Raw genomic sequence first — 26,778 nt, 5'->3', positions numbered from 1 at the left:
ACACCTTCTTACCATGGTGGACCGTACCACCAGATGGCCAGACGTCATCCCTCTAGCTTAGATGATGGCTGCAGACATGGCTTGGGCATTCAACTGCACCTGGGTGGCTCGGTTTGGCACCCCATCTGATATCTCCTCTGACCGTGGTCCACAATTCATTTCAGACCTCTAGGCTACAATAGACCACAATCTCGGCATTAGGATACATCACACCACGATGTATCACCAGCAGTCCAATGACCTATGAGAGCGGTTTCACTGCTTCTTAAAGGTCTCTCTGAGGGCTTTCCTGACTGATGAGTGTTGGCATGATCAGCTCCCATTGGTCCTGCTAGGGCTCATAACTGCTCCAAGAGAGGACCTGCTGCTGAGTTGGTATACGGGTAGCCATTATGAGTGCCATGGGATTTAATTCCTGATATGACCGCCTGGTCGGCCTCTCAACAGCGATCCACCCTCATCAGTACATTAAATTCCTTCTTTCCTATTCCTATCTCCCATCACCCTTGGGTTCCTTTTGACCTACATTCCATCTCATTTGTTTTTGTCCCCTTTGGTCCCCTTACGATGGCCCATTCTGCATCTATCATAGATAAGAGGGGCAGACCTGAACATATTTTGGTAGATCACCTTAAACAGGCCCATGAAGATTTGGAGTATTCCGCTGCCAATCCACTGGCGTCACAACATGACCATGAGCACATCAATAGATGATAGACAATAGGTGCAGGAGTAGGCCATTCAGCCCTTCAAGCCAGCACCGCCATTCACTGTGTTCATGGCTGATCATCCACAATCAGTACCCTGTTCCTGCCTTCTCCCCATATCCCTTGACTCCGCTATCTTTAAGAGCTCTATCTAACTCTTTCTTGAAATAATCCAGAGAATTGGCCTCCACTGCCTTCTGAGGCAGAGCATTCCACAGATCCAAAGTTTTTCCTCAACTCTGTTATAAATGGTCTACCCCTTATTCTTAAACTGTGGCCTCTGGTTCTGGACTCCCCCAACATCGGGAACATGTTTCCTGCCTCTAGCGCGTCCAATCCCTTAATAATCTTATATGTTTCAATCAGATCCCCTCTCATCCTTCTAAATTCCAGTGTATACAAGCCCAGTCGCTCCAATCTTTCAATATATGACATTCCCGTCATCCCTGGAATTAACCCAGTGAACCTACGCTGCACTCCCTCCATAGCAAGAATGTCCTTCCTCAAATTTGGAGACCAAAACTGTACACAATACTCCAGGTGTAGTCTCACCAGGGCCCTATACAACTGCAGAAGGACCTCTTTGTTCCTATACTCACCTTCTCTTGTTATGGCCAACATGCCATTAGGTTTCTTCACTGCCTGCTGTACCTGTATGCTTACTTTCAGTGACTGATGAACAAGGACACCCAGATCTTGTTGTACTTCCCCTTTTCCTAACTTGACACCATTCAGATAGTAATCTGCCTTCCTGTTCTTGCCACCAAAGTGGATAACCTCACATTTATCCACATTAAACTGCATCTGCCATGCATCTGCCCACTCTCCCAACCTGTCCAAGTCACCCCGCACTCTCATAACATCCTCCTCACATTTCACACTGTCACCCAGCTTTGTATCATCTGCAAATTTGCTAATGTTACTTTTAATCCCTTCATCTAAATCATTAATGTATATTGTAAACAGCTGCGGTCCTAGCACCAAGCCTTGCGATACCCCACTAGTCACTGCCTGCCATTCTGAAAAGGACCCATTATTCCCTACTCTTTGGTCTGCCAACCAGTTTTCTATCCGTGTCGTACCCTACCCCCAATACCATGTGCTCTAATTTTGCCCACTAACCTCCTATGTGGGACCTTATCAAAGGCTTTCTGAAAGTCCAGGTACACTACATCCACTGGCTTTCCCATGTCCATTTTCACAGTTACATCCTCAAAAAATTCCAGAAGATTAGTCAAGCATTATTTCCCCTTCGTAAATCCATGCTGACTCGGACCTATCCTGCTACTGCTATCCAAATATGCCGCTATTTCATCTTTTATAATTGACTCCAGCATCTTCCCCACCACTGGTGTCAGACTAACTGGTCTATAATTGCTCGTTTTCTCTCTCCCTCTTTTCTTAAAAAGTGGGATAACTTTTCCTCCAACCCTCCAATCCGCAGGAACTGATCCTGAATCTATAGAACATTGGAAAATGATTACCAATGAGTCCACGATTTCTAGAGCCACCTCCTTAAGTACCATAGGATGCAGACCATTAGGCCCTGGGGATATATCAGCCTTCAGTCCCATCAATTTACCCAACACTATTTTCTGCCTAATGCGAATTTCCTTCAGTTCCTCCATTACCCTAGGTCCTCTGGCCACTATTACATCTGGGAGATTGTTTGTGTCTTCCCTCGTGAAGACAGATCTAAAGTACCTGTTCAGCTCGTCTGCCATTTCCTTGTTCCCCATAATAATTTCACCCGTTTCTGTCTTCAAGGGCCCAACTTCTGGCTTAACTAATTTTTTCCTCTTCGCATACCTAAAGAAGCTTTTGCTATCCTCCTTTATATTCTTGGCTAGCTTACCTTTGTACCTCATCTTTTCCCCCCATATTGCCTTTTTGGTTATCTTCTGTTGCCCCTTAAAAGTCTCCCAATCCTCTGGTTTCCCGCTTATCCTTGCTATGTTATACTTCCTCTCTTGTATTTTTATACTGTTCTTGACTTCCCTTGTCATCCACAGTCGCCCCTTACTCCCCTTAGAATCTTTCTTCCTCTTTGGAATGAACTGATCCTGCACCTTCTGTATTATTCCCAGAAATACCTGCCATTGTTGTTCCACTGTCATCCCTGCTAGGGTATCTTTCCAGTCAGCTTTGGCCAGCTCCTCAACGCACCTCTGGACGAGCCAGAGGCACCTGTGGTTCCTCCACTCATGAAACACAGTTCCCAAGCTGGGTGATTCATCTGAGCTCCAGGTAGGCTCGCAATGCCAGTTCTAGTGAATTCTGGGTGGTGGGGGGGGCGGGGGGGGCCTGTGTCGGGTAACGTAATTGGGAGAAATTTACATAATTCACAACCATCGACATTAAGTTGGTGTTTTGCTTAAGAGTCTGGTCTGATGTGACGACGTGATTATGTGCTTTTGTGTATAGGTTTTGCAGTTCAATAAAATGTGTTACGGGTTTCATTTTATATAAAATGCCCCACTTCGTTTTATTTGCAGAAATCTACAGGTCAAATTGGGGATGCCAGTGGTTGCTGGGGTAGTGTGGCTCGAAGGGCTGGAGGGGCCTACTCCTTGCTGCATGGCAAAACAAACAAACAAACAAACACATAAGTAAATAAATGTTACAATCTGGACAAGCCTGCCACCTAGGAGGAGGGAATGTGCATCGCAAGTAATTGGATAAACATGTTCTGTATTAAGAATATACTTGCACTTTCTTTGGGAATTATTCTTTATAAGGTGCAGTTTGATGTACTTGAATGAAACCTTGTCACTGTCTGGATCACTGCATCACAATCTGGTATAGGGGGGCGGTTGTGGGGGCTACTGCACAGGACCGAAAGAAGCTGCAAAGGGTCGTAAATTTAGTCAGCTCCATCTTGGGTAATAGCCTACAAAGTACCCAGGACATCTTCAGGGAGCAATGTCTCAGAAAGGCAGCATCCATTATTAAGGACTTCCAGCACCCAGGGCATGCCCTTTTCTCACTGTTACCATCAGGTAGGAGGTACAGAAGCCTGAAGGCACACACTCAGCGATTCAGGAACAGCTTCTTCCCCTCTGCCATCCGATTCCTAAATGAACACTACCTCACTTTTTTAATATACAATTATTTCTGTTTTTTGCATGATTTTAATCTATTCAATATATGTATACTGTAAATTGATTTACTGATTCATTTATCATTGTTTTATTTTTCTTCTTCTTCTATATTATCATGTATTGCATTGAACTGCTGCTGCTAAGTTAACAAATTTCACGACACATGCCCGTGATAATAAACCTGATTCTGATTATAACCACGATTTAATTTACTGAAGTGCAGCTATTTTGTGTGTTCAGAACAAATGATTAATGCAAGTGAGTGGATAAAAGTTAATGGTTTTCTTTTACCCGTTGAACACCTAACGTTCTGAAATGATAAACAAATGTCCTCTTGGCCGAAAATGGGATCAAATATTCTCTTTGTACTGCAAATTCAAAAGCTTACAGCTGTTTATTTTCCTGCAATTTTTATCATGAGGAAGGAGATAAAAGCAGAAATGTGATTCTAGAAAGTTTACCAACTGAAGTATCTCAAACTCCTCACAGCAATTGTAATGAAAGCAGAACCCATTCGCCTTGGAAGGGTTAAAGGGATTGAGTTTCAGCTTTCCACCAGGCCAAAAAAATAAATGTTATATAAATTCTATTCTTGCTCAAATCCAATGCAGAAATTATAATGCACCATCAAGGTAAAAACTTACCCAAAAAACCATCCTTAAATAGCTGGGTGCAATATCAGATATGTTTGTTTTTTTCTGAACTAATATCACTTAATATATTTTTAAGAGAGCTGAACCACAAGAAGGGTGGTTTCAGTAAAGGAAATTTAACTGTAAAGATCACAGTGAAATGGGAAGAAAGCAAGGGACTTCAGACACCAGAAATTGGAAACAATAACAAGAAAATATTGGAAAAGCTTGTCATTGACTTTGTTTCTCTCTCCACAGATACTGACTGTCTAGCTACATGTTTCTGGCATTCTCTGTTTCACTAATACGGTGTAATAATTACCCAAAACAGTGAGACAGAAAATACAAAACTCTGTGCCGTACCCTCCAGATATCCGGACCTGCCTCTCAGTTTTTTTGCACTACCTTACTTTCCATTTTTCTATTTTCTATTTATGGTTTATAATTTCAATTTTTAATATTTACTATCGATTTGTAATTCTGGGAGCAGGAAGCGCAGAATCAAATATTGCTGTGATGATTGTATGTTTTAGTATCAATTGTTTGGCGACAATGAAGTATAAAGTATAAAGTATAGACCTGGGGAATTCACTTCATGGAAACTTTTAAATTTTTAGGAAAGGATTTAGTAAGAAATCCTGTTTTTCTCTCTCTCCCTGAACAATTGTAGTCAATGGATGCTGGTAAAGCACCAGGACTGGGCCTGTATATATTTATAACTGGAGTGTTGCCTAAGGTTTACACAGCAAGGAGGAAGGCTTAATCAACCTTGATACTATGGGCAGCAAATAATCAATAAAGTGAATATACAAGGTTATTCTCCCACTGGAAACCAAAATTGTGCACTATGGGAATTAGAAGGAAGCTTAGTATCTTCTGGGCCAAGCAGATTACTTGATTGCCACATCCACCACTTGTGCAGTCACTCCTTTGCAGCCACACCATGAACACATGTCATATACAACCTATACTGTAGCTACTTGGCAAAACTTTTGCAACAGCACATACTAAATCTACAGAATCCTAGAAGGGCAATGGCAGAAACTACATTCTCACTTCATTTCATTTTTAAAGTCTTTTTATTGATATATAATCTTCTATAGCTATAAAATACAAAAGTTCATCAAATTAGTCTATATATAATTAATAAAGCTGAAAAAAACTTATATATGCTAATGAAAAAAAAAATTATATAAGAAAAAGAAGGGAAAAAGAGAACCCCAACTAACTAAAAAAAAACCCCACTAACTACAAAAGATGAAAAAACCATTAGGAACCAACTCCCGTAGGAATATGTCTTACAATCATCTATACATATAAAAGAAGAAAAAACAACAACCGTCAGATCACATTTATATAACATAAAATTGGAAGGAAACCATATAAATTAATTCAAATTAAATGATAATATTTAGCAAAAGAGCCCCACCTTCTCTCAAAATTGAATCGGGGATCAAAAGTTCTACTTCTAATTTTTTCCAAACTTAGGCATAGCATTACTTGGGAAAACTATTGAATTAGTGTAATAGCAGAAGTATCTTTCCACTTCAATAAAATAGCCCTTCTTGCCAACAATGAAACGAATGCAATTACATGTTAGTTTGAAAATGAAATACCCTGAATATGATGCGGAACTATTCCAAATAGAACAGTCAATGTATTAGGTTGTAAGTTAATTTTCAAAGCTTTAGAAATTCTAGAAAATAAAGATTTCCAAAGAGATTTCAATGAGGAACATGACCAGAACATATGTGACAAAGTAGCTACTTCATTTTTACACCTATCACAATAGTTGTCTATATTAGGAAATATTTTGGATAGCCTCTCCTTTGTTAAATAATAACGGTGAACAATTTTAAATTGAATTAAACAATGATTGGCACATATCGAAGAAGAATTAACCATTTTCAGAACCAATCTTCATTAACAAAAGTCATATTAAGTTCTCTCTCCCAATCTTGTTTAATCTTTAGTGAGAGGTTATCTTTTTGTAGTAAAAATAAATTATAAATTCTACCAATGGAACCTCTCACTAAAGGATTCATATTCAAAATAGTATCCAACAAATCTGATTCTTGCATATATGGAAACGTAGAAACATATTTTTGTAAGAAATGTCTAACCTGAAAGTATTGCAATAAATGTGTATGAGAGAGAGAATATTTGTTAATTAACTCTTCAGAAGACATCAATCGACCATCACTAAATAAATCTGCAAAAGAACAGATCCCCTTATTTCTCCATAAGAGAAAAATGGGATCAGTAATTGAAGGTTTAAATAGCAAATTTCGAAATCTAGGTCTAGACAATTTAAATTGTTTAAAATTAAAAGAGTTGCGAAACTGAAACCAAATCCGTAAGCACTGTTTAATAAGAGGGTAGAAATTTAAACCGGGAATTTTAGCAGTTTGTAAAGGTAATGGAGCTCCTAATAATGAGGTTAAATGAAATAGTTTAATAGCTTTTAATTCCAAATCAATCCAAGCTGGATTTTGGCTCTTATCGAGCCAATATAACCAAAAGCATAGTTGTCAAATATTAACAGCCCAATAGTACAATCTTAAATTAGGTAGCGCAAGTCCACCATCTTTTTTGGTTTTTTGTAAATGAAACTTATTAACTCTTGGTTTTTTATTATTCTAAATAAAGGATGAAACAGTAGAATCAATTATATAATATTCATCAATCTCTGAACATTAGAAAAAGAATAACAGCCTCTAATAAAGCCTGTTTGATCCATAGAGATAATTTTAGATGAAATGTTTTCCAAACGATTAGCCATTATCTTAGAAAGAATTTTAGCATCCACATTTAATAACGAATTAGGTCTATAAGATGAGCATTCAGTAGGATCTTTATTTTTCTTAAGGATTAAAGAAATAGAAGCTTCATAAAAAGGTAAATGACCTTTCTCAAAAGATTCATGAAATATCTCCAAAAGTTAATGGAGAAAGTAATTTTTCAAATTTTTTGTAAAATCTTACTGAATACAGTAACCATCGAGTCCAGGAGCTTTACCTAATTGCATTGACCATATAGCTTTCTGAATTTCATGCTCAACAATTGGAGCATCAAGAATCTGTTGATCTTCAACAGTAATTTGAGGAAATTTAATCTTATATAAAAAGCTTTCATTTTTGGAGGGATCTGCAGGAAACTGAGATTTAAAAAAGATCAGAATAAAAATCCTGAAAAGTATTATTAATGTCTTCATAATTACTTACTATATCTCCATTAACTTTACGAATCTTTAAAATTCGTATTTTAGCTCTAGCAGCCCTTAATTGGGAAGCTAAGAGCTTATTATTTTTATCCCCAAAAATATAAAACTGACTTTTTAATTTAAGCAAATATCCTTCAATAGGATAAGTTAATAATAAATTATATTGTGATTGTAATTCCACTCTTAAACAAATCAACATTTGGAAAGATTGCATTGATATTATCTAAATCTTTAATTTGTTTAGCAATTTTATCTAATTCCATTCTTGTCTGTTTCTTCAACTTAGCTAAATAAGAAATAATCTGACCATGTAAATAAGCTTTGAATGTATCCCAAATTACTAACTTTGAGACGTTTCCTGTATTATTAAAGAGAAAAAACTCTTTTATCTGAGTTTCAACAATCTTAACAAAATCTGAACTTTGTAACAAATGTTCTAGAAAACGCCAAGGTGGTCTTGTGGAAACAACGTCTTTCAAACCAAATATTTAATTTAAGGGAGTACGATCAGAAATAACAATTGCATCATACTCACATTTCTGAACATTAAATAAAAGCCGAGGGTCGGCTATAAAATAGTGGATTCTCGAATATTTATTTTGAACATGTGAAAAAATGGGATATTCTCTATCGCTAGAATGCATATGTCTCCAGACTTCAATTAAACCATAATCAATTAAAAAGGAATTAATAAGTGATGCAGAGCGATTAGGGAGTTGATGTCTAGATGATGATTTATCTAATAAAGGATTTAAGCAAGTATTAAAATCTCCACCCATTAATAACATATAGTCATTTAAATCAGGTAATAGAGTGAAAACATCTTTAAAAAATGAAGGATCATCAGCATTTGGTCCATATATATTAACCAAAACCATTTTCTTACTGTAAATTGTTCCTTTAACAATCAAAAATCTACCATTAATATCAGATATAATATCCTCCTGATTAAAGGGAATATTACAATCAATAAAAATGGAAACACCCCTAATTTTACTTTGAGAGTTTGCATGAATTTGAGGATCCTTCCAAACTTTAAAAAATCGATTTTTATCACATAACCTGACATGTGTCTCTTGTAAAAAAATTATATCAGGTTGGAATCGGTTAATAATTTTAAATGTTTTCTTACGCGTAATAGGGTGATTCCAACCACGGACATTCCAACTTAAAATATTTAACTGTTTAAATAACATCATGAAACTTTATATCTGAAGAAAACAATTAGACGCATGTCAGGATAAGGTAGTTGTGAATGGCGATAATAAGTAACAATAATAACAATTTGCGTACACTCTGGAATTTCATAATGGGAATAAAAAATAGATATAGAAAAAAAGAAAAAAACCCTCCCAACCTACAAAGCCCAGAAATAAGTCAATATCAATTGATGCAAGCCCCAAAGAATGGATAAAAAGCATTTCTGAACTCCACCTGCCTAAATAAAAGGTACAGATGAAAAAAGGTAATCTGTCTCCCTCTCCCAAACATTCTACGCTTGTGTCTTTCGTGGCACTGTGATTTTTAAAGGAGGCATGGAATGCAGGGGAACTATGGATTCAGAGTTGGTTTAGAATGCTGAGGTTGGTTGTAGATGGAGCTTATTCTGTGTGGTGGTCGATGACCAGTGGTGTTCTACAGAGATCTCTGTTAATTTTATAAATGACCTGTTTGAGGATGTAGGAAGGTGGGTTAGGAAGTTTGCAGATGACGCTAAGGTTGGTGGAGATTTGGATAGTGTAGAAGGTTGTCATGGATTACTATAGGACATTGACAGGATGCTGACTAGACTGAGAAATGGCAGATGGAGTTCAGCCCAAAAAGTGTGAAGTGATTCATTTTGGAAGGTCAAATTTGAAGGCAGAATACAGGGCTAATGGTATAATTCTTAGCAATGTGAAAGAACAGAAGATTTTGGGGTCTATTTCCAGAGATACCTTTGTTACTGTGCAAGTTGGTGAGGTTGTTAAGGTAGCATATAGTGTTTTGGCCATCATTAGTTGGGGAATTGAGTTCAAGAGCCACGAGGTAATGTTACAGCTCTATAGAATCATGGTTAGACCACACTTGAATGTGTGTTCAGTTCTGGTGGCCTCATTACAGGAACGATGCGGAAGCTCTTGAAAGGGTGCTAAGAAGACTTACCAGGATTCTGCCTGAATTAGAGAGCATATCTTATAGTATAGGCTAAGCAAGCTAGGGCTTTTCCCTTTGGATCAAAGGAGGATGAGAGGAGACATGATAGAGGTATACAAGTATAGGGGTATGTCAAAGGTAAGCTTTTTTACAAAGTGGTAGGTTTTAGGAACACGTTGCCAGGGTAATTAGTAGAGGCAGATGCATCAGGAACAGTTAAGAAACTGTTAGATAGATGCACAGATGACAGAAAAATGGAGCAATATGTAGGAAGGGATAAATTGATCTTAGAGTATGTTAAGAGGTCAGCACAACATCCTGCATGAAAGAATCAGAATTAGGTTTGTTATCACTAGCGTGTGTTGTGAAATTTGTTAACTTAGCAGCAGCAATTCAATGCAATACATAATATACAAGAAAAAAGTAAAATTAAGTAAGTAAATCAATTACAGTATATGTACATAGAGTAGATTAAAATTGTGCAATAACAAATAATATATATTAAACAAGGATATATATTAATCTATCCTTCTACATATGGAAAAATAAATGTCCTCGACTGAATAAAGTCCATCTCCAGAAAGTTAAAAAGAATGGAGGTTTAGCTTTACCAAATTTTAGGTTCTATTACTGGGCAGCTAATATACGGAATCTCACGTTTTGGTTATACTATATTAACCACGAGGACTATCCCGGGTGGGTTTCTTTAGAAGCTAACTCAGTTAATATATGTTCTATTATCTCCCTATTGGGATCTTCATTTCCTCTATTCTTAAGTAAGATGACTGAAAATGTGGTAGTCAAACATACTTTAAGGATTTGGATACAATTTAGAAAACACTTTGGTTTATTGAGATTCTCCCTTTCTAGTCCCATTTTTAAAAATTATTTTTTAAGCCTTCTATGACTGATGTAGTCTGTAAGCAATGGGAAGGATTGGGCATCACATGCTTCCAGGATCTGTTTGTAGGAGGAAGTCTTTCTTCATTTGAGCTATTGTCAACTAAATATAGTTTACCAAAAACTCATTTTTTTCAGTACTTACACATTAGAGATTTTCTGTGATCTCTATTATATACATTTCCTAATAGACCTGACAAGAACATATTAGATGAAATTCTTAATATGAAACCATTCTATAATGGTTCAATATCCAATATTTATGATATGTTGTTGGGAATGAGAAATGATTCTTTAGACAAGATTAAAAATCTTTGGGAACAAGATTTACAGACCTCAATTTCTGAAGAAACTTGGAATGAGATTTTTAAATTGGTTAATACTTCATCGCTATGTGCTCAGAATCAGAATCAGAATCCTTTATTATCGCCAAGTATGTGGACACATACAGGGAATTTGATGCCGGTTTCCCTGAGCTCTCACTATACAGAATAAAAAAAAACAAACATTCCCTCCTACAATTTAAAGTGGTTCATAGGGCTTATATGACCAAGGATAAATGAGAGAAAGCAGGATCTCCCAGTGGCCACACATTTTAATTCCACATCCCATTCCCATTCTGACATGTCTATCCACGGCCTCCTCTACTGTAAAGATGAAGCCACACTCAGGTTGGAGGAACAACAACTTATATTCCGTCTGGGTAGCCTCCAACCTGATGGCATGAACATCGACTTCTCTAACTTCCGCTAAGGCCCCACCTCCCCCTCGTACCCCATCTGTTACTCATTTTTATGCACACATTCTTTCTCTCACTCTCCTTTTTCTCCCTCTGTCCCTCTGAATATACCTCTTGCCCATCCTCTGGGTCACCTCCCCCTCCTTGTCTTTCTTCCCGGACCTCCTGTCCCATGATCCTCTCGTATCCCCTTTTGCCTATCACCTGTCCAGCTCTCGGCTCTATCCCTCCCCCTCCTGTCTTCTCCTATCATTTTGGATCTCCCCCTCCCCCTCCAACTTTCAAATCCCTCACTCACTCTTCCTTCAGTTAGTCCTGACGAAGGGTCTCGGCCTGAAACGTCGACTGCGCCTCTTCCTATAGATGCTGCTTGGCCTGCTGCGTTCACCAGCAACTTTGATGTATGTTGCTTGAATTTCCAGCATCTGCAGAATTCCTGTTGTTCAAGGATAAATTATCTCATTTTTATAGGGATATATCTCCCTACTGTGATAGGTGTAACAATGGAGAAGCTTCACTTATTCATATGTTTTGGACGTGCCCAAGTCCTGGAAAATATTGGAAGGAAGTATTCCAAACTTTTTCTTTCCTCTTTAAAGTAAATTTTAAGCCCAATCCTTTGACTGCCCTATTTAGTATTGTTGGAAGGAAAGATATCATTTTGAAGACATTGGATCTGCACATTCTGGCTTTCATCTCTCTTATGGCTAGAAGGGCACTGTTGTTTAAATGGAAGGATGCTGTTCTGCCTAATCATGCTCGGTGATTACAGGATGTTATGGCATGCCTCAATTTAGAAGATTCGTTGTTCAATTTCTGAACCTAACCAAGATTTTCAAAATTTGATGGGGCCATTTTAAAATTATTTTCATAATCTTTGACTTCTTGTTAAAGTACTGAAGTTGGTTAATAGTATATTTTATTATCTGATAAGTTTCTTTTTTCTTTTTTTTTCCCCAAACAGTTTCAACTTTGGTAGCGGGTGTAGATTGTTTTTTAATAATATTGTTTATATTCTAATATACAAATTAATCTAATCCGTATGAATTTAGAGTAAGGAATTTACTGTATCTGGTATTATTATATTTTGTCTTTTGTTTTATAATATGTATTCTCTTGAACTCTGTATTCTGCTACATAGAAATTGTTATGTAACTGGCAACAATGAATATCAATCGAGACAGGTTATATAAAAACAACCAAACATTTATTAAACACGGATAAACAATAAAAAAACAGACGAAAACCTTAACTGGACGTTAACCGCTGTGCAGCCGTGCAACAAATCGTCACTCGGCACTGGTTCTTAAAGCGTTAAATGCGAAAACAGTTCTTAAAGCGGTAAAGTCAGATATAGTTCTTAAAATGGTAAATTCGAAAATCCAACAGATTTATACTTTCAATTGGGAGAGACTTCTCTGGAGAAGGATTTCTTCATAGACGCGACTTTCCTGTTGGTTCTGTCCACAGGATTCACGATGCAGGAAATAAACAGTTTAAAACAACTGACCTTAAATTCTAGAGAGCACCTTGCATGAACTCTTTGCTCTTTTGGCAAGAGTTATCTGCAATGCAGGTCACTACTCCTTCAACGAAGACTCAGTAAGGTTGATCCTTTGATAAACTGCTGAACGATACCGACTCCTCTCAATCCTTCGGGTCCTGTACTTCAATAAAGTCTTCACTCTCCCGTACTACTGCTGGAATAAGGTACATCAACACATCTAGCACAAATTTCCAGTCCAGCACAATTGTACCTTGCAACAAAACATAACACTCCATTTTAAAGTTGAAACTGCATCATAAAAACAAATACGCAACGGAACCGGAGACACATCAACGTTCTAGCTGGAAAACTAAAAACTAAAAACTAACTGCGTCATCTGAGGTCTTCCCTTATATACCCGTGGTGCACATGTCATCACGTGATCTCACATCGGTGGGAAAATTACATCAGGTGACCTCCAAAAGACCATTACATCATTCTCACAAAAAAAGTCACAGATCTCCTTGAGGTATGTAACAAAATCAATAAAAATATTGAAAAAGAAAAAAGTGAGGTAGTGCAGATGGCAGAGGGGAAGAAGCCTGTATTGTGCTGAAATGTTCTGTTTGATAGGACATTGATGACAATTGGAAGTCCTATGGCCTTTAGTATGAATTACTTCTTACTGTGTACAACATATTTCATAATGCATTTGGGCAAGTTAAAAAATTGGTGGCCTACTTCCAAAGTGCAGGTAGTATAGATCCAGAGACCTCTACTACTGTCCTAGATGGTGGATGTGGATTTAGTACGTTATTATAACATGTACATTACACTGGCAAGTTGTTATAGTACAATCTGTAAATAACACTCACTGATCATGATGTAATGGTAATGAAGTGAATGCATGAGTGATGGCTGTAGCATAATTTGTCCTGAAATAAACTAATCTTTTCGGTACTGTTTGCACTACATTCATTCATGCAAATACTCCTGTCACATGCCTTGCAGGAGAGTGGTGGTGGATCTCCTCAACAACTTTCAATTCCCTGGTCCTGATTATCTCATTCTCACCATGGATGTCCTGTCCCTATACACTTTGATCCCCCATAAAGGCGGCCTTAAGGTTCTCCGCTTCTTTCTCGACAAGAGACCTGACCAGTTCCCCTCCACCACCATCCTCCTCTGTTTGGTAGAACCGGTCCTCACCCTTTACAAATTATCTTTCAGTTTCTCCCACTTTCTACAAAGTGGAAGATGTAGCCATGGGCACCTGCATTGGTCTCAGCTATGCCTGCCTTTTCATTAGCAAAGTAGCATGCCCCAAGCCTTCTCTGGCTATGTCTCCCAACTTCATGCACCGATGCTGAGCTCATCAATTGCATCTTCCATCCTGCCCTTACATTTACTTGGTCCATTTCTAGCACCTCAATCTTTTGAGACAAGCTGTCAACTGCTTCCCACTGGTATCTTGACCTCTTCCCACCCATCTCCTGTAAAAATGCTATTCCCTTTCCTCGGTTCCTTTGTGTCTGCTGCATGTGTTCTCAGGATGTGGCTTTCCCTTTCCAGGACAACAGAGATGTCCACAATGTAAGCTGAAAAATGTTCTATCTTGTCCAGCTATGCTTCAACAGGGCGGATGCTGCATGGCTGGATAGGTGATAGGAAGGCTATAAAAGCATCAAGCACACATCCTTCCATGCATTATGTTTACATGTATATCAGTTTATCACATTGATGCACATACTCTACATGCATAGCATGTGTGTAACGTAGAAAACCTACAGCACAATACAGGCCCTTTGGCCCACAATGCCGTGCCAAACACGTACTTACTTTAGAAATTACCTAGGGTTACCCATTGCCCTCTAATTTTCTAAGTTCCATGTACCATTTCCGTGTACGCATTATAATAAAGTATTTGTGACAGCAAAATGTCTCATTGTTGCAACAGCTGCAATACCGTTATCTTCAAAGCGAGTATACACTTAAATCTCAAAAGCTGAGCATGACTCTTATTAAGAAAGCCTATGAACTTTACTTTGGGCTTAAAATTGGTGACCAAGGCATATCCTGAGCTCCTCACATTTGTTGAGCAACATGTGATGTCGATTTTAGAGCTTGGCTCAGAGGTACTCAAAAGTCAATGCCATTCACTGTCCTGATATGGCAAGAGAAGGATCATGTGGTAGACTGCTACTTCTGTCTGACCAGTGTACTGTTTCTCTGCTAAAAACAAGAAATCCATTGAATACTCCAATGTCTTCAGAGTGATTGTGCCGCACGATAACTGTGCCGCAGCACTGAAGCCACCAACAGAGTCTAGAGAAAGATACCATGATGCACAAGCCAGGACATTTGAACGCCTTATGTCAGGTGAGCCTCATCAGATAACTCAATTTGAGTTAAATAACCCCATCAGAGATTTGGGTTTGTCAAAGGCAAGAGCAGAATTAATTGGTTCAAGACTGCAAGGATGGAAGCTGCTGTTACCAGACACAAAAATTTCTGTAAAGCATTTTGATATTTGAGACAGATGTTTCCCGGAATAACTGATGCCAAGATTAAGGAAGGCATTTTTGTTGGTCCACAAATCAAACAGGTCATCAATGACAGGCAATGTGAAGAAATTCTAGTGGGACCGGAGAAGATCGTATGGAAGTAAGGTGTTCAAGGGCGTTGAAAGTTTTCTTGGCAACAGAGCACCAATCTACGTGCAGCTAGTTGACAACACGCTTCAAGCATACAAAACCATGAAATGCAACATGTCATAAAAGAATAATTTTCAGCATTCCCATTTAGACTTCTTCCCCGCAAATATTGATGCTGTCAGTGACGAGCATGGTGGAAGGTTTCACCAGACATTGAGGTCATGGAGAAATTGCATAACAGCAACTGGAATCCTTCAATGTTGGCTGATTATTGTTGGGACACTTCAGCAAGAAGCATCAGACACTGAGTACAAACAAAAATCATCAAAACATTTTTAGCTCAGTTGAACTATTGCAAAGCGTCAGCACCGTTATGCAATTAAATGATTTATAATCAATAAAAATTAATATCTTGTTTCTTCAAATTCCTACATGATACAAGTAGTCTGAAATTTTAATTGTATTCAGCTTCAAGTAATCATAACCAAAAATAAAAAAATCTGAGGAAGCAACACTTGAAAAAAATTTGCTGTCCAGTATTATTGGAGTTTGAAGGGAAAGTTGAACTAAGAATCCAAAATCACACATATATCAAACACCCAATTTCAGCACCGCACATTGAGCATTATATTCCTACATTTTTATTATCGGATTTACTCGTATGCTGTCCTCAAACCAATAAGAGTATTTACATACAATCACCTTTTGGCTGTACATCAAGCTGAAAAACATGATATTGGATGCAGAGCCTGTACAATGTTTTCCATACATAACTGTATTGCATAGGACATGAACATATCCTTTTTAAAATTTTGTTCTCTGAATAAATAGTCCTTCAAAGAAAATCCTCTGGCAAAGAGAAGCTCTGCATGTGGCAGAAAAGCTTTGACATGTTATTGAAATCGTAAAAACAGTGGGAATATAACCGTTTAAATTCTAGAATGTGTTTTTAAAGCAAAGCTAAAGTTTTTCATGTTTTATTTTGAACTGAAAATTTATAAGGCAATAATATTTCTATGTGTAAAGAGTAATTCAAATTTTTGACAATTGTGTAAAGCAGGAAATACATCCCATTCATTTTTACTTATATATAATTTTGCATCAGAAGAACTAAATTCACAACATAATTAAGTCTTTCATTTTGGATGAGTGGCTGTAGAAAAATCTAGATGGTTTTAAAGCCATTGTTTTTGGGTTAGATTGGGAGTGTTGAAAACTTTAGGGGAAAAAAAACTGAGATGGAAAGCTGTTGCAAAATAAAAGGCGAGAGGACACCGAATTTCCATATCAATTTATCACACATTTAATCCCCTATTTCCTTAACAGAATAAGACTATGTACAGCAATGAAAATCTTGAGGCTGTCATGGAGATAGTGCATCTTAAAATGTAGGACAACAGTTTACAATGTTAACTCACAAGAACCAAAAGAAGACAAAAACACAAATCAGGATCTATCATAAAAATCAGAAATCATTTAGATTTTGACTCAGTGACACTCAAGATGTAATCTGAAGAACCCCATAGTTGAAGCCTATTAAGGAAGTGTTTAGTCAATTGTGAGGGCACTCAGCAATCAATGATGTGAAGGATGTTCAGATTTCAGATGTACTGATGTTTAAATGAAAAACTACCAAAGGGAATTCTTTTGGATCATTCTGAAACACGTGGTAGATCTTTTTCCTCATTAAATATTAACATTTGAGTAGAGAAGACATGCACTATTCTTCCACAAAAAGGATACTGATATAGAAGTACTGCAAAGATGTGTAAATGACACCAGAATTAAAGGACTTTGGAATTAAAGGAAAGATATAGACTGATAATTTTGTTCTTAATCAGTAAGTCGAGGGGTATCCTAATAAAGTCTTTAAAATTATGACTTTTCAAGATGGGTTTACATGGAGAAAATCTAGAATACAGAAGATACCCAGGAATAAGCTAAGAAATTGAAGAAAAACCTTTTTATTAACGTTGAACAAAACACTGAGTCTGTCACCATGTAGGTTGTGACTGCATTTTACCAAGTAGATCTATAAGAAAGAAATGGACAGGAAGAGAGACTAATAAGATGAGATAAAATTCAGAAGTAAAAGGCTTGGGTTGTGCAAAACAGAACATAGACCAGCTGGACTGAATGAGAGTTTCATTGTAATAAATGATGGCCTTCTCCCCCACAACTTACTTTTAAGAGGAACAATGAATAACTATCAATATTTAACAATAAATGGTGTCATTCTGTGGAATACAGTAACTATATAAAAAAAGCTGCATTACCCGATGATAGAAAATGTACAAGTTACAGACAGGAAAACAAGATCTGTCACCTTAAAATAATCATTCTGTGGAATACAGTAACTATATAAAAAAAGCTGCATTACCCGATGATAGAAAATGTACAAGTTACAGACAGGAAAACAAGATCTGTCACCTTAAAATAATCAAGTGCACCTCAGTAACACAACAATAACAACACCGAAAACATTACCCAAGTTGCAAGAACGTGTTACAAATGTTATTTTTTTGGGGTTCACTGTATAAGCAGAATAAACTTACTGCAGTAGACAGGACATGAAAAAAGTTGTAATAACACCATCATTGGGTGAATGCAGAATATCTTGCAATAAAGAATCAATTTATTTTCAAGTTAGAACAGTTTACACACAGTTACCAATTACTTATTCTATTTCCATTTCTTAAATGCTCCTGAGTAGACTTTTCTCATTCAGCGTCTATGATATAGCAGTGCGCCAAAGTTAGGCCATTGAAAAGATGACTGAGCCAATCTAATCTTATTCAATGCCAGCACGTGCTGTCATTTTGTTTTTAAATACCTTGTGTGACTCAGGTAAGTTAAATTCTTTACTGGTGCAAATATTATACACACAGGATACTGTACTATTTCAAGCCTTAAAACAATCAAAGTAATGCAGCTTCAAACTCCACATCATACTCATGCCGAAGCATCCAATTCTTGGGACTTGTGGTTGGTGTCTGTTTCCATGGGTTCTCCTTTGCCTCCTTCATCTAGGTTCTCCTTATTCTCCTCCTCCACTGCAGTATCCTTTTCAGATTTTGTTTTGGGAACTTCCTGCTATTAAAATATAAACATGTACCATTCAGAAAACTTGTGCCGGGGAAGAAACAAAGTTAGGAAGTTTAAATATTATTTGATATAGTTAAATGCATATTTCAATGTTATATCAAGTGCATATCAAATAAGGGATTACGAGTTCATTCAAAAGATGAAATGCTGACTTCACATTTTCCTGTTGCAGTTAACATTTATAGGATTTATATACAATGCTTTATTTATTGTACTCTTCCCCTTTAAATGACTTGCATCTGTTAACATTACTTACCTTAGTATCAGTACTTGTAAATTTTGGAAACATTTTAGCATAGATCTTTTTCTCTCGATCCAACTGTTCTTTTATTTTCTTCTGACAGATTCCAATTTGCATTTTGGCTGCTTTGTTGGGGTACAGCTGCACAATCTTCTGGAAGTTTGCTTTTGCCAGTTCGTAATCATTCAGAGCAAGTCTTGCCTCGCCCATTCTAAAAAGAGCCTTTTCATTGTTTGCATCTAGCTCTAATGCCTGAAATAAAAGCAATCATATGTGCATTTTAAGAATAGCCTTACTATCCTGTTATCTAATCAAATAACCAGTATAGGTCCACAATCCCTTATCCAAAATCCTTGAGGCCAGTTGCATTTTGGAATTCAGAATTTTTCAGATTGCAGATCCCGCACCGCCCCCCCCCCCCCCGCCTGATACCAAAAACATGTATGCTTAAGTCCCTTATTTAACCTGGCTCAGTGCGGTGGACTTTAGGACCCAGTGGCGCACCAAACCTACGCACATCCTCCTGCATACTTTAAATCATCTCTAGATTACTTATAATACCCAATACAATGTAAATGCTATGTAAATACTTGTTATACTGTATTTAGGGAATAATGACAAGAAAAAATTGATTTCCAACAAAAACATTCAGTAAAACATAAAAATATACAGCTTCAAACGAACCAAATCAAACACATGGTAAATGACTTATTGGAATAAATGTAGAACGTCACTGTCACTATAAAACTTCAATAACTTTTCTTTCTGTTTATTTAAATCATATACAACAGTAGTTCCGACACTATTTTCTTCAGTCAGATGCCGCACAGACACACCACAATCAAGCTTCTGCAATAACTCCACTTTCTGCGTTATTGTTAAAGATGGATACTTTCTTCTCTTTTTCTCATTGTTACCCATAGGGGTATCTGCAGCTCTTTATCTTTTCACAGTGGAATTAAACACAAAGTCAACAGTGAACACAAAATATCAGTGAACAGCAAATGCACGTGTAACCAGTAAGAGCGCTGAGCCACAACTGACGTCTGGAGGCCTCTTGCTAGTGCTGCCACGTCACACCTGAGTGACGTCAGCTGTTGGCGAAAAAAACTTTGGTTTTTGGAGCTTTTTGGATTTCAGAATTTTGGATAAAGGAATGTGCACTTGTATCTACAAAAAAAAAAGGCAAACCTACAAGCCCTAAATATACATGGTCAAACAATTAATGCATTTGCTTACAAAAAAAAATCCATCCACAGCAGCTTTAAAATTAAACACTACTGAACAATATTAGCACTTATGAAGAGAATTCAAAATTTCTTACCACCATACTTGCGTTACAGAAGTATTACTTAACTTCACTTTTGGATGAGCTGGCTCTAATTTTTGTCCTATGATTCACTGATGGGCAGAAATGTAACCATCACTCATAACCTTCTTATTTCAATGAAATTCAATTTTTGTACCTCTTTGGGGTTTACCCTTAACAATTCAAGTATTATTCTGGTAAAAAATTGTGCTGCATGTTTCCAAGAGCATTGCATACAGTTGCAAGAAAAAAATTTGAGCACCCTTTGCAATTACCTGGTTTTCTGCATTTATTACTCATAAAATGTGGTCTGATCTTCATCTAAGTCACAATAATACAATCTGCCAGATCTAATAAGACACGAACAATTGTACTTTTCATGTCTTTACTGGACACATTGTTTAATCATTCATAGTCCAGGCTAGAAGTATGTGCACCCTTGTATTTATAACTGGTAGAACCTTCTTTAGCAGTAATAACCTCCACCAAACATTTCCTGTAGCCACTGATCAGACTTGCACAACTGTGAGGAGGAATTATAGACCATTGAGGAAACTGTTTGAACATAAAACTGTTTCAATTCATCAATATTTCTGGGATACTTTGCATGAACAGCCCTCTTCAGGTCATGCCACAGCATCTCAATTGGGTTAAGGTCTGGACTCTGATTTGGCCATTCCAAACCACAAATTTTCTTCTTTTTAAACAATTCTGTTGTTGATTTACTCCATAGAACATTGTTCCAGAAGTGTTGTGGAACAGCCAGGTGGTCTTTTGCAAACTTGAGACATGCAGCAATGTTTCTTTTGGAGAGCAGTGGTTTCCTCTGTGATGTCCTTCCATAACACCATTCTTATTGTGTTTTTCTTATAGCGGACAAATGATCAGAAGCTTTAGCAGGTTCTAGATATTTCTGCAGGTCCTTTTCTGTTACCCATGGGCTCTTTTATCTCTTCCTTAAGCATGGCACCTCATGTTCTTGGTGTGATCTTTGTAGGTTGCCCACTCCTAAGGAGAGTAGCAACAGGACTGAGTTTCCTCCAATTGTAGAGAATTTGTCTCACTGTGGACTGATGAATACTCAGGTCGTTAGAAATGCTTTTGTAGCCTTTTCCGGCTTCATGCATTTCTACAATTCCTTCTTCTAAGGTCCTCTGACAGCTTTGATTGAGGCACGGTGCATATAAACAAACCTTTCTTAACAGCAGCTCTGTCAGTAACCTGACTTTATGTGTCTTTTCCAAAGGACACCTCTACAACCCACACCTCCAATTTCATTTCATTGATTGGAACACTAGCTCCAAACAGCTTTTGTAGAAGGCATTACCCCAGAGGTTCACATACCTTTTAAAAACTGGTATACTCAGTATCGATGAGAAGTAGTACAATCAATTGTGTTATTAGTTTAGGCAGATTGTGTTGGTGTATTATTGTGACTTGGATGAAGATCAGACCACACTTTGAGTAATTAATGCAGAAAACCTGGCAATTTCAAAAGGCTCAACTTTTTTCCTGCAACTGCATATTCTGAGTAGTGGTGCCCAAGTAACTCACAATTACTAAAGCCCTGTTAAATTGTTGCATGCCTGTCGATCCTTATAACAAAGGTCTCTACATATCAAATCTAGGATGCCATTAGTACTTTTGCTTACTTTTCTGACATTTTAATGTCCTTTGTATCATAGATCCTCTATTCTTTGTGAACTTCACTGAATCTATTTTTAATAACTAAGTATTCAAATTTGCCACATTGAAGCCGATTTTGCCCAGTCAATATCTTTGAAATTTAATGCTCCCGCTCATTCTGCGTTCTGGATACATGGCTCTCTATCCCACCATTTTAAAGTCATAGAGCATGGAAGTAGGGCCAATATTCACACCAAACATGAAGCACACATTTATATTAATACTATTTACTCCATTAACTCCCACAGCCCCCAATCACCTTCCACCCATCAACACTAGGGGCAATTTGCAAAGGTCAGTTAATCTTCCAACTACATCTTTGATTTATCTTGAAGGGTTGCTGGTTTCCATTAGGAGCATTACACACCTTTTCACAATTCTCTACAGCTTGTAAATTCTCATCCATTTTGATGTAGCACATAGCAAGGTTAAGATGTGCTGCTAGCCTCAGTGCGTTGGATTGCTGTAATAATTCCTCAGACAGTCCACTTTCATGTTCCAACCAAGATACAATTTTCTTGTACTGTATGGTAGCCTGGTTGTACTTGCCACACTGGTAACAGAAAGAACATACATTAGAAATGGAAAATTAAAGACTAATGCTCAAGGTACATATTAACACCAAAAAGAAACCAGTCTATTTTATTTACTTCTTTATTTGCATTTTATAGATTTAGAATCACACTTATTGATTTCACCAGTGAATGTTTCTTATATAAACATTTTCCTATACAACTGTGACTGTGAAGGTTTCAACTGTCTCCTAGTTACTCAGCTTTAAGAACTTTCTTGCAAAAGACATCTGCTGCAGAACACCAGCTTCAGAACTCACAGTATTTATTACCTAGATGGCAAACATACTAAAAAAAATACTCAGACCATGGAGATTCCCAACTCTACTGACACCATAACATGTCAGAATCATTTTGTATGTTCTAACAACAAAGGAAGTTGGCAACACTCATGTCAATATCTTGCATCCTTGAATGTATGCCATCACAATGAAACCACATTTTCCAAGCTTTTACTTGCACTCATTTTACAAATTCTGATGCTTGCAAATGCATGGTTTAGAAGACCATAAGTCATGGGAGCAGAATTAGGCCACTGAGACCATCGAGTCTGCTCTGCCATTCCCTCATGGCTGATTTATTACCCCCCTCAACTCCATTTCCCGGCCTTCTCCCTGTAATCTTTAACACCCTTACTAATCAAGAACCTATCAACCTCCACTTTAAATATACCCAATGACCTGTCCTCAAGCAGTCTATGGCAATGAATTTCCACAGATTCACCACCTTCTAGCTAAAGAAATTCCTCTGTTCTACGGGAATGTCATTCTAATCTGAGGCTGTGCCCTCTGGTACTACACTCCCCATTATAGGGCACATCCTCTCCATGTTCACTCTATCTAGGCCTCTCAATATTTAATAGTTTTCAATGAGATTCCCCCCACTCCATTCTTCTAACCTTCAATAAATACAGGCCCAGAACCATGAAATGCTCCTCATACATTAACCCTTGCATTCTCAGGATAGTTCTTGCGAACCTCCTCTCCAATGCTAGTACATCCTTTCTCAGATAAAGAGCCCAAAACTGCTCATCATATTCCAAGTGCTGATTAATGCCTTGTAAAACCTCAGCACTATTAGCTCAGCATTGCTTTTATTCTCTAGCCTTCTTGAAACAAGTGCTATTATTGCATTTGCCTTCCTTACTACTGACTCAACCTACAAGTTAACCTTTAGGGTATCCTGCACTAGGACTCCCAAGGTCCTTTGCACATCAGAAACAATACTATTCACTGTGTAACATAGCATATTACACTTAAAATTGGTAGGATGGGTGTACCAACATCCAACACTTAATAATATAAAACAACATAATAGCAGCAGACCGCTCAAGTGACCATAGAGAGGATATTTTCTAAAGTGGGGAACCAAAGACCAGAGGTCACAGTCTCAGTTAAGATAATTAATTTAATTAGATAAAAACTGATTTAAAAAAGAAATTCAGTACCAGTTTCGTGCATCAAGTTCAGTCTTCTTGATTCCCTTAACATCTAAAGTTCTACCAGTTGTTTGTATGGAATAGATTGAGAAGCTGAGCCTTCTATCTCTTGGATAGAGAATTCAAATAGAAATCCCTAAATACATTATTTCTCATGCGCATTCTAAATGGTAGACGTTGTACTTTTTGCTTGCTATTTCTAGGCATTCCAGCCATAGGAAGTATCAAACTCTCATCCACCCTCAGGTCACCTCTGATTCTTCCAGTCTCACAGTAATGCTCAGTTTGCTGTATTTCTCCTGACATGGAATTCTCCACCGCCTTAAAATTCCGCCTTCATTGCACTTTCTCTCTATTGCAACCGAAGTGTTGCAAACTGAATTGAAGATCATCCAATCATTAGCAATAAACTATCACCAGCAACAAATCCACCACGGCAACTGATTCAATATGGAGTAACAATTTGGAATAAAAAGATAGTTATCAGTAATGAATGTCATAAATCAGGCTGACTTTCTTTGAAAAATCCAATGTACTATCTCCTCTCTGAACCTTATCTACTTTCACTCATGTTTGGCTCCACATCCATACCCACGAGGCTGTTCAGTTCTTTCAAATCATTACATTAAAAACAGTGGTGGTCTTTTAAACAGCTAGGGAAACAGCAGTGCGCCTACATGAAGGAAATGTCCATTGTATTTGAGAGATCCACGTACAGTACTGGGCAGAAGTCTGAGGCACCCTAGGTCCTTTTTTTGATATATGGTTTCAGATAGTATGGCCTCCACGAAGCCCTGATCTCATCTTCGAGGCTGTCTGGGATTACCTGGAGAAGCAGATGCAGGTGAGACAGCCGAAGTCCACAAAGCCGTGGCAAGTTCTCCAAGATGCTTAGAACAACCTACCAGCCAATTTTCTTATAAAAACTGCATGACACTGTAACTAAGAGTATTAATGCAATTTTAAAGGGAAAGAGGTGATCACAATAAATCAATTTGATTTAGTACTATTGCTGTTTACTGCTCTTTATAGTAATTACTTTGATATTTAGAAACTTTACATTTCATTATTTTGAAAGCACCTTTGCTTTACAGAATTGTTTTACATCTGCCTAAAACTCTTCTATTACTGTACGTCAGACAATTCAATGTGAAAGTCAATCAATCAATGGGAAAGTATCAGATGACTGAAAACAAACTTGACTCAGTCAACAAATACATTGTTCCCTACAATTACAGTCACCCTTGCTATTATGAAATCACATATCACTCTGGAGCACATATCCAAAGTACAATTATATTGGACATGAATGTAGGAGATATGATTAGTAAATTGTGGAAGACATGAAAATGATTGGTGTTGTAGATATCAAAGACGATTTTCTAAGGCACAACAAGATATGGATCAAATGAAAAATTGGGCAGAATATTGGCAGATGCAATGTAATCTCAGCAAATGTGAGAAAGTCAAATGGTAGGGCAGTAAAGGATGTTAATAAACAGAGACTTGTGGGTCTAAGCCACAGAGGTAGAGGTTGAGGTTGCTGAAAAAGGCATTATGGTATGATTACTTTCAGAGGTAGAGGCATAGAATATAAGAGTAAAAGCATTATGTTTTCAACTTTACAAGACACTGGCAAGATCACATTTGGGCTGCTGTGCTGTTCCAGTCACCACATTATAGGATGGATGTGATTGCACTGGAGACAGTGCAAAGGAGATTCACCAAGATCCTGTCTGGATAGGAGGACTTTACTTATTAGAAGAGACTGGGCTTGTTTTTCTGCAGTAAAGCAGGTTGAGAGGTTACCTGAGGCACATAAGATTATGAGAGACATATATATACACCGTCTAAATCTTTTCCCCCATGGTTGGGGGATGAAAATCAAATGGGCATAGGTTTAAGATATGAGGAACTTGTTCCAAAGGGGATACGAGGGGTAAATTTGTTTTCTTTTACAAAGGGAGTGGTTGATATCTGGAATGCCCTAGCAAAGTGGTCATGGTGGTGGAATCAGATACATTTAAACACTTGAGACATTTAGACGTACACTTAAATAAGCAGACATGACTGGATATGGCCCTAAAGTAGGCAAATAGGATTAGAGAACATGGGCAAGAGATAGGCATGATGTGTCAGGCTGAAGGGCTCAATTTCCTGTTACATGACCCTTTGTCCACTGCCGGGAGCAAGCCTACAATAGACCTTGCACATGTATACTCTACCAGTTCTGATCTGCAATGTTGCTTCCTGTACTAACAATATTTCATTACATCTAAATTTCACAATGGAATTCCTTTGGTAAAATATTAATTTAAAAAATTCCAATGTAACCATTGTTTTGTTTGGAGAAGTTATTTAAAATGAGTTTTACGAATGTCAATATTTCCCCCCCTAATTTTGCTTTCTACTTTACAATAGAATATCTAAATTACATTTAATGATCACTTTTTCCTAACAAAAGGGAATAAATTTATTCAATGAATTGATTTTTAATGGTTTAATTCAAAATAACTCTGGCAAGACTCAGAGGCAGAGGGTTGGACTGGTACTAAATACTTTACACTTTGATAAATAATTTGAATGTATAGTCCAAACAGCATCATTTGTTTTATGTCCAATTTTCCAGAATGATTTTTATACTGCTTAGTGCACATAATTGCTATTTTCTTCCAAGTGCTTTTAGCACAATATTTGAACATTTTTACCTGGTATTGTTCCCATGTGACTGCAGCTGTTGTCTTTGGTGGTAGAGACAGCAGGTTTGAAAGTCACCGGGTAGTATAGATGAGTAAGTGCATTGCCTTTAGGTGATAACACATATTGCCAGAGGACACAAGTGTTTGAGC

The 26,778-nt window shown here is 37.5% G+C and overlaps 1 protein-coding gene across 3 annotated transcripts in view; it reads right to left on the bottom strand.

Moving 5' to 3' along the window:
- Positions 1-16,865: 16,865 nt before the first annotated feature.
- fkbp4 (FKBP prolyl isomerase 4) overlaps positions 16,866-26,778 on the bottom strand; it is a 29,516-nt gene continuing 19,603 nt past the window's right edge. Inside the window, exons 8-11 of one of the 3 annotated variants that reach the window (XR_010019184.1) lie at positions 22,287-22,472; positions 18,940-19,176; positions 18,009-18,671; positions 16,866-17,904 (exon numbers count right to left, since the gene is read on the bottom strand). Coding sequence is in view for 2 of the 3 variants with exons in the window: in XM_063057983.1 (XP_062914053.1) it covers positions 18,531-18,671; positions 18,940-19,176; positions 22,287-22,472 (564 nt within the window). In the remaining variant the exon portion in view is untranslated. Of the gene's footprint in view, positions 18,672-18,939; positions 19,177-22,286; positions 22,473-26,778 lie in introns of all 3 variants that reach the window. The other 2 variants (XM_063057985.1, XM_063057983.1) reach the window with 2 other exon arrangements.

Source organism: Mobula hypostoma, chromosome 9, assembly GCF_963921235.1.
Source record: "Mobula hypostoma chromosome 9, sMobHyp1.1, whole genome shotgun sequence".
NCBI classification, from domain to species: Eukaryota; Metazoa; Chordata; class Chondrichthyes; order Myliobatiformes; family Myliobatidae; genus Mobula; species Mobula hypostoma.
Note: the sequence above shows the minus strand (reverse complement) of the source record. Positions and strands in the feature narration are given on the sequence as shown.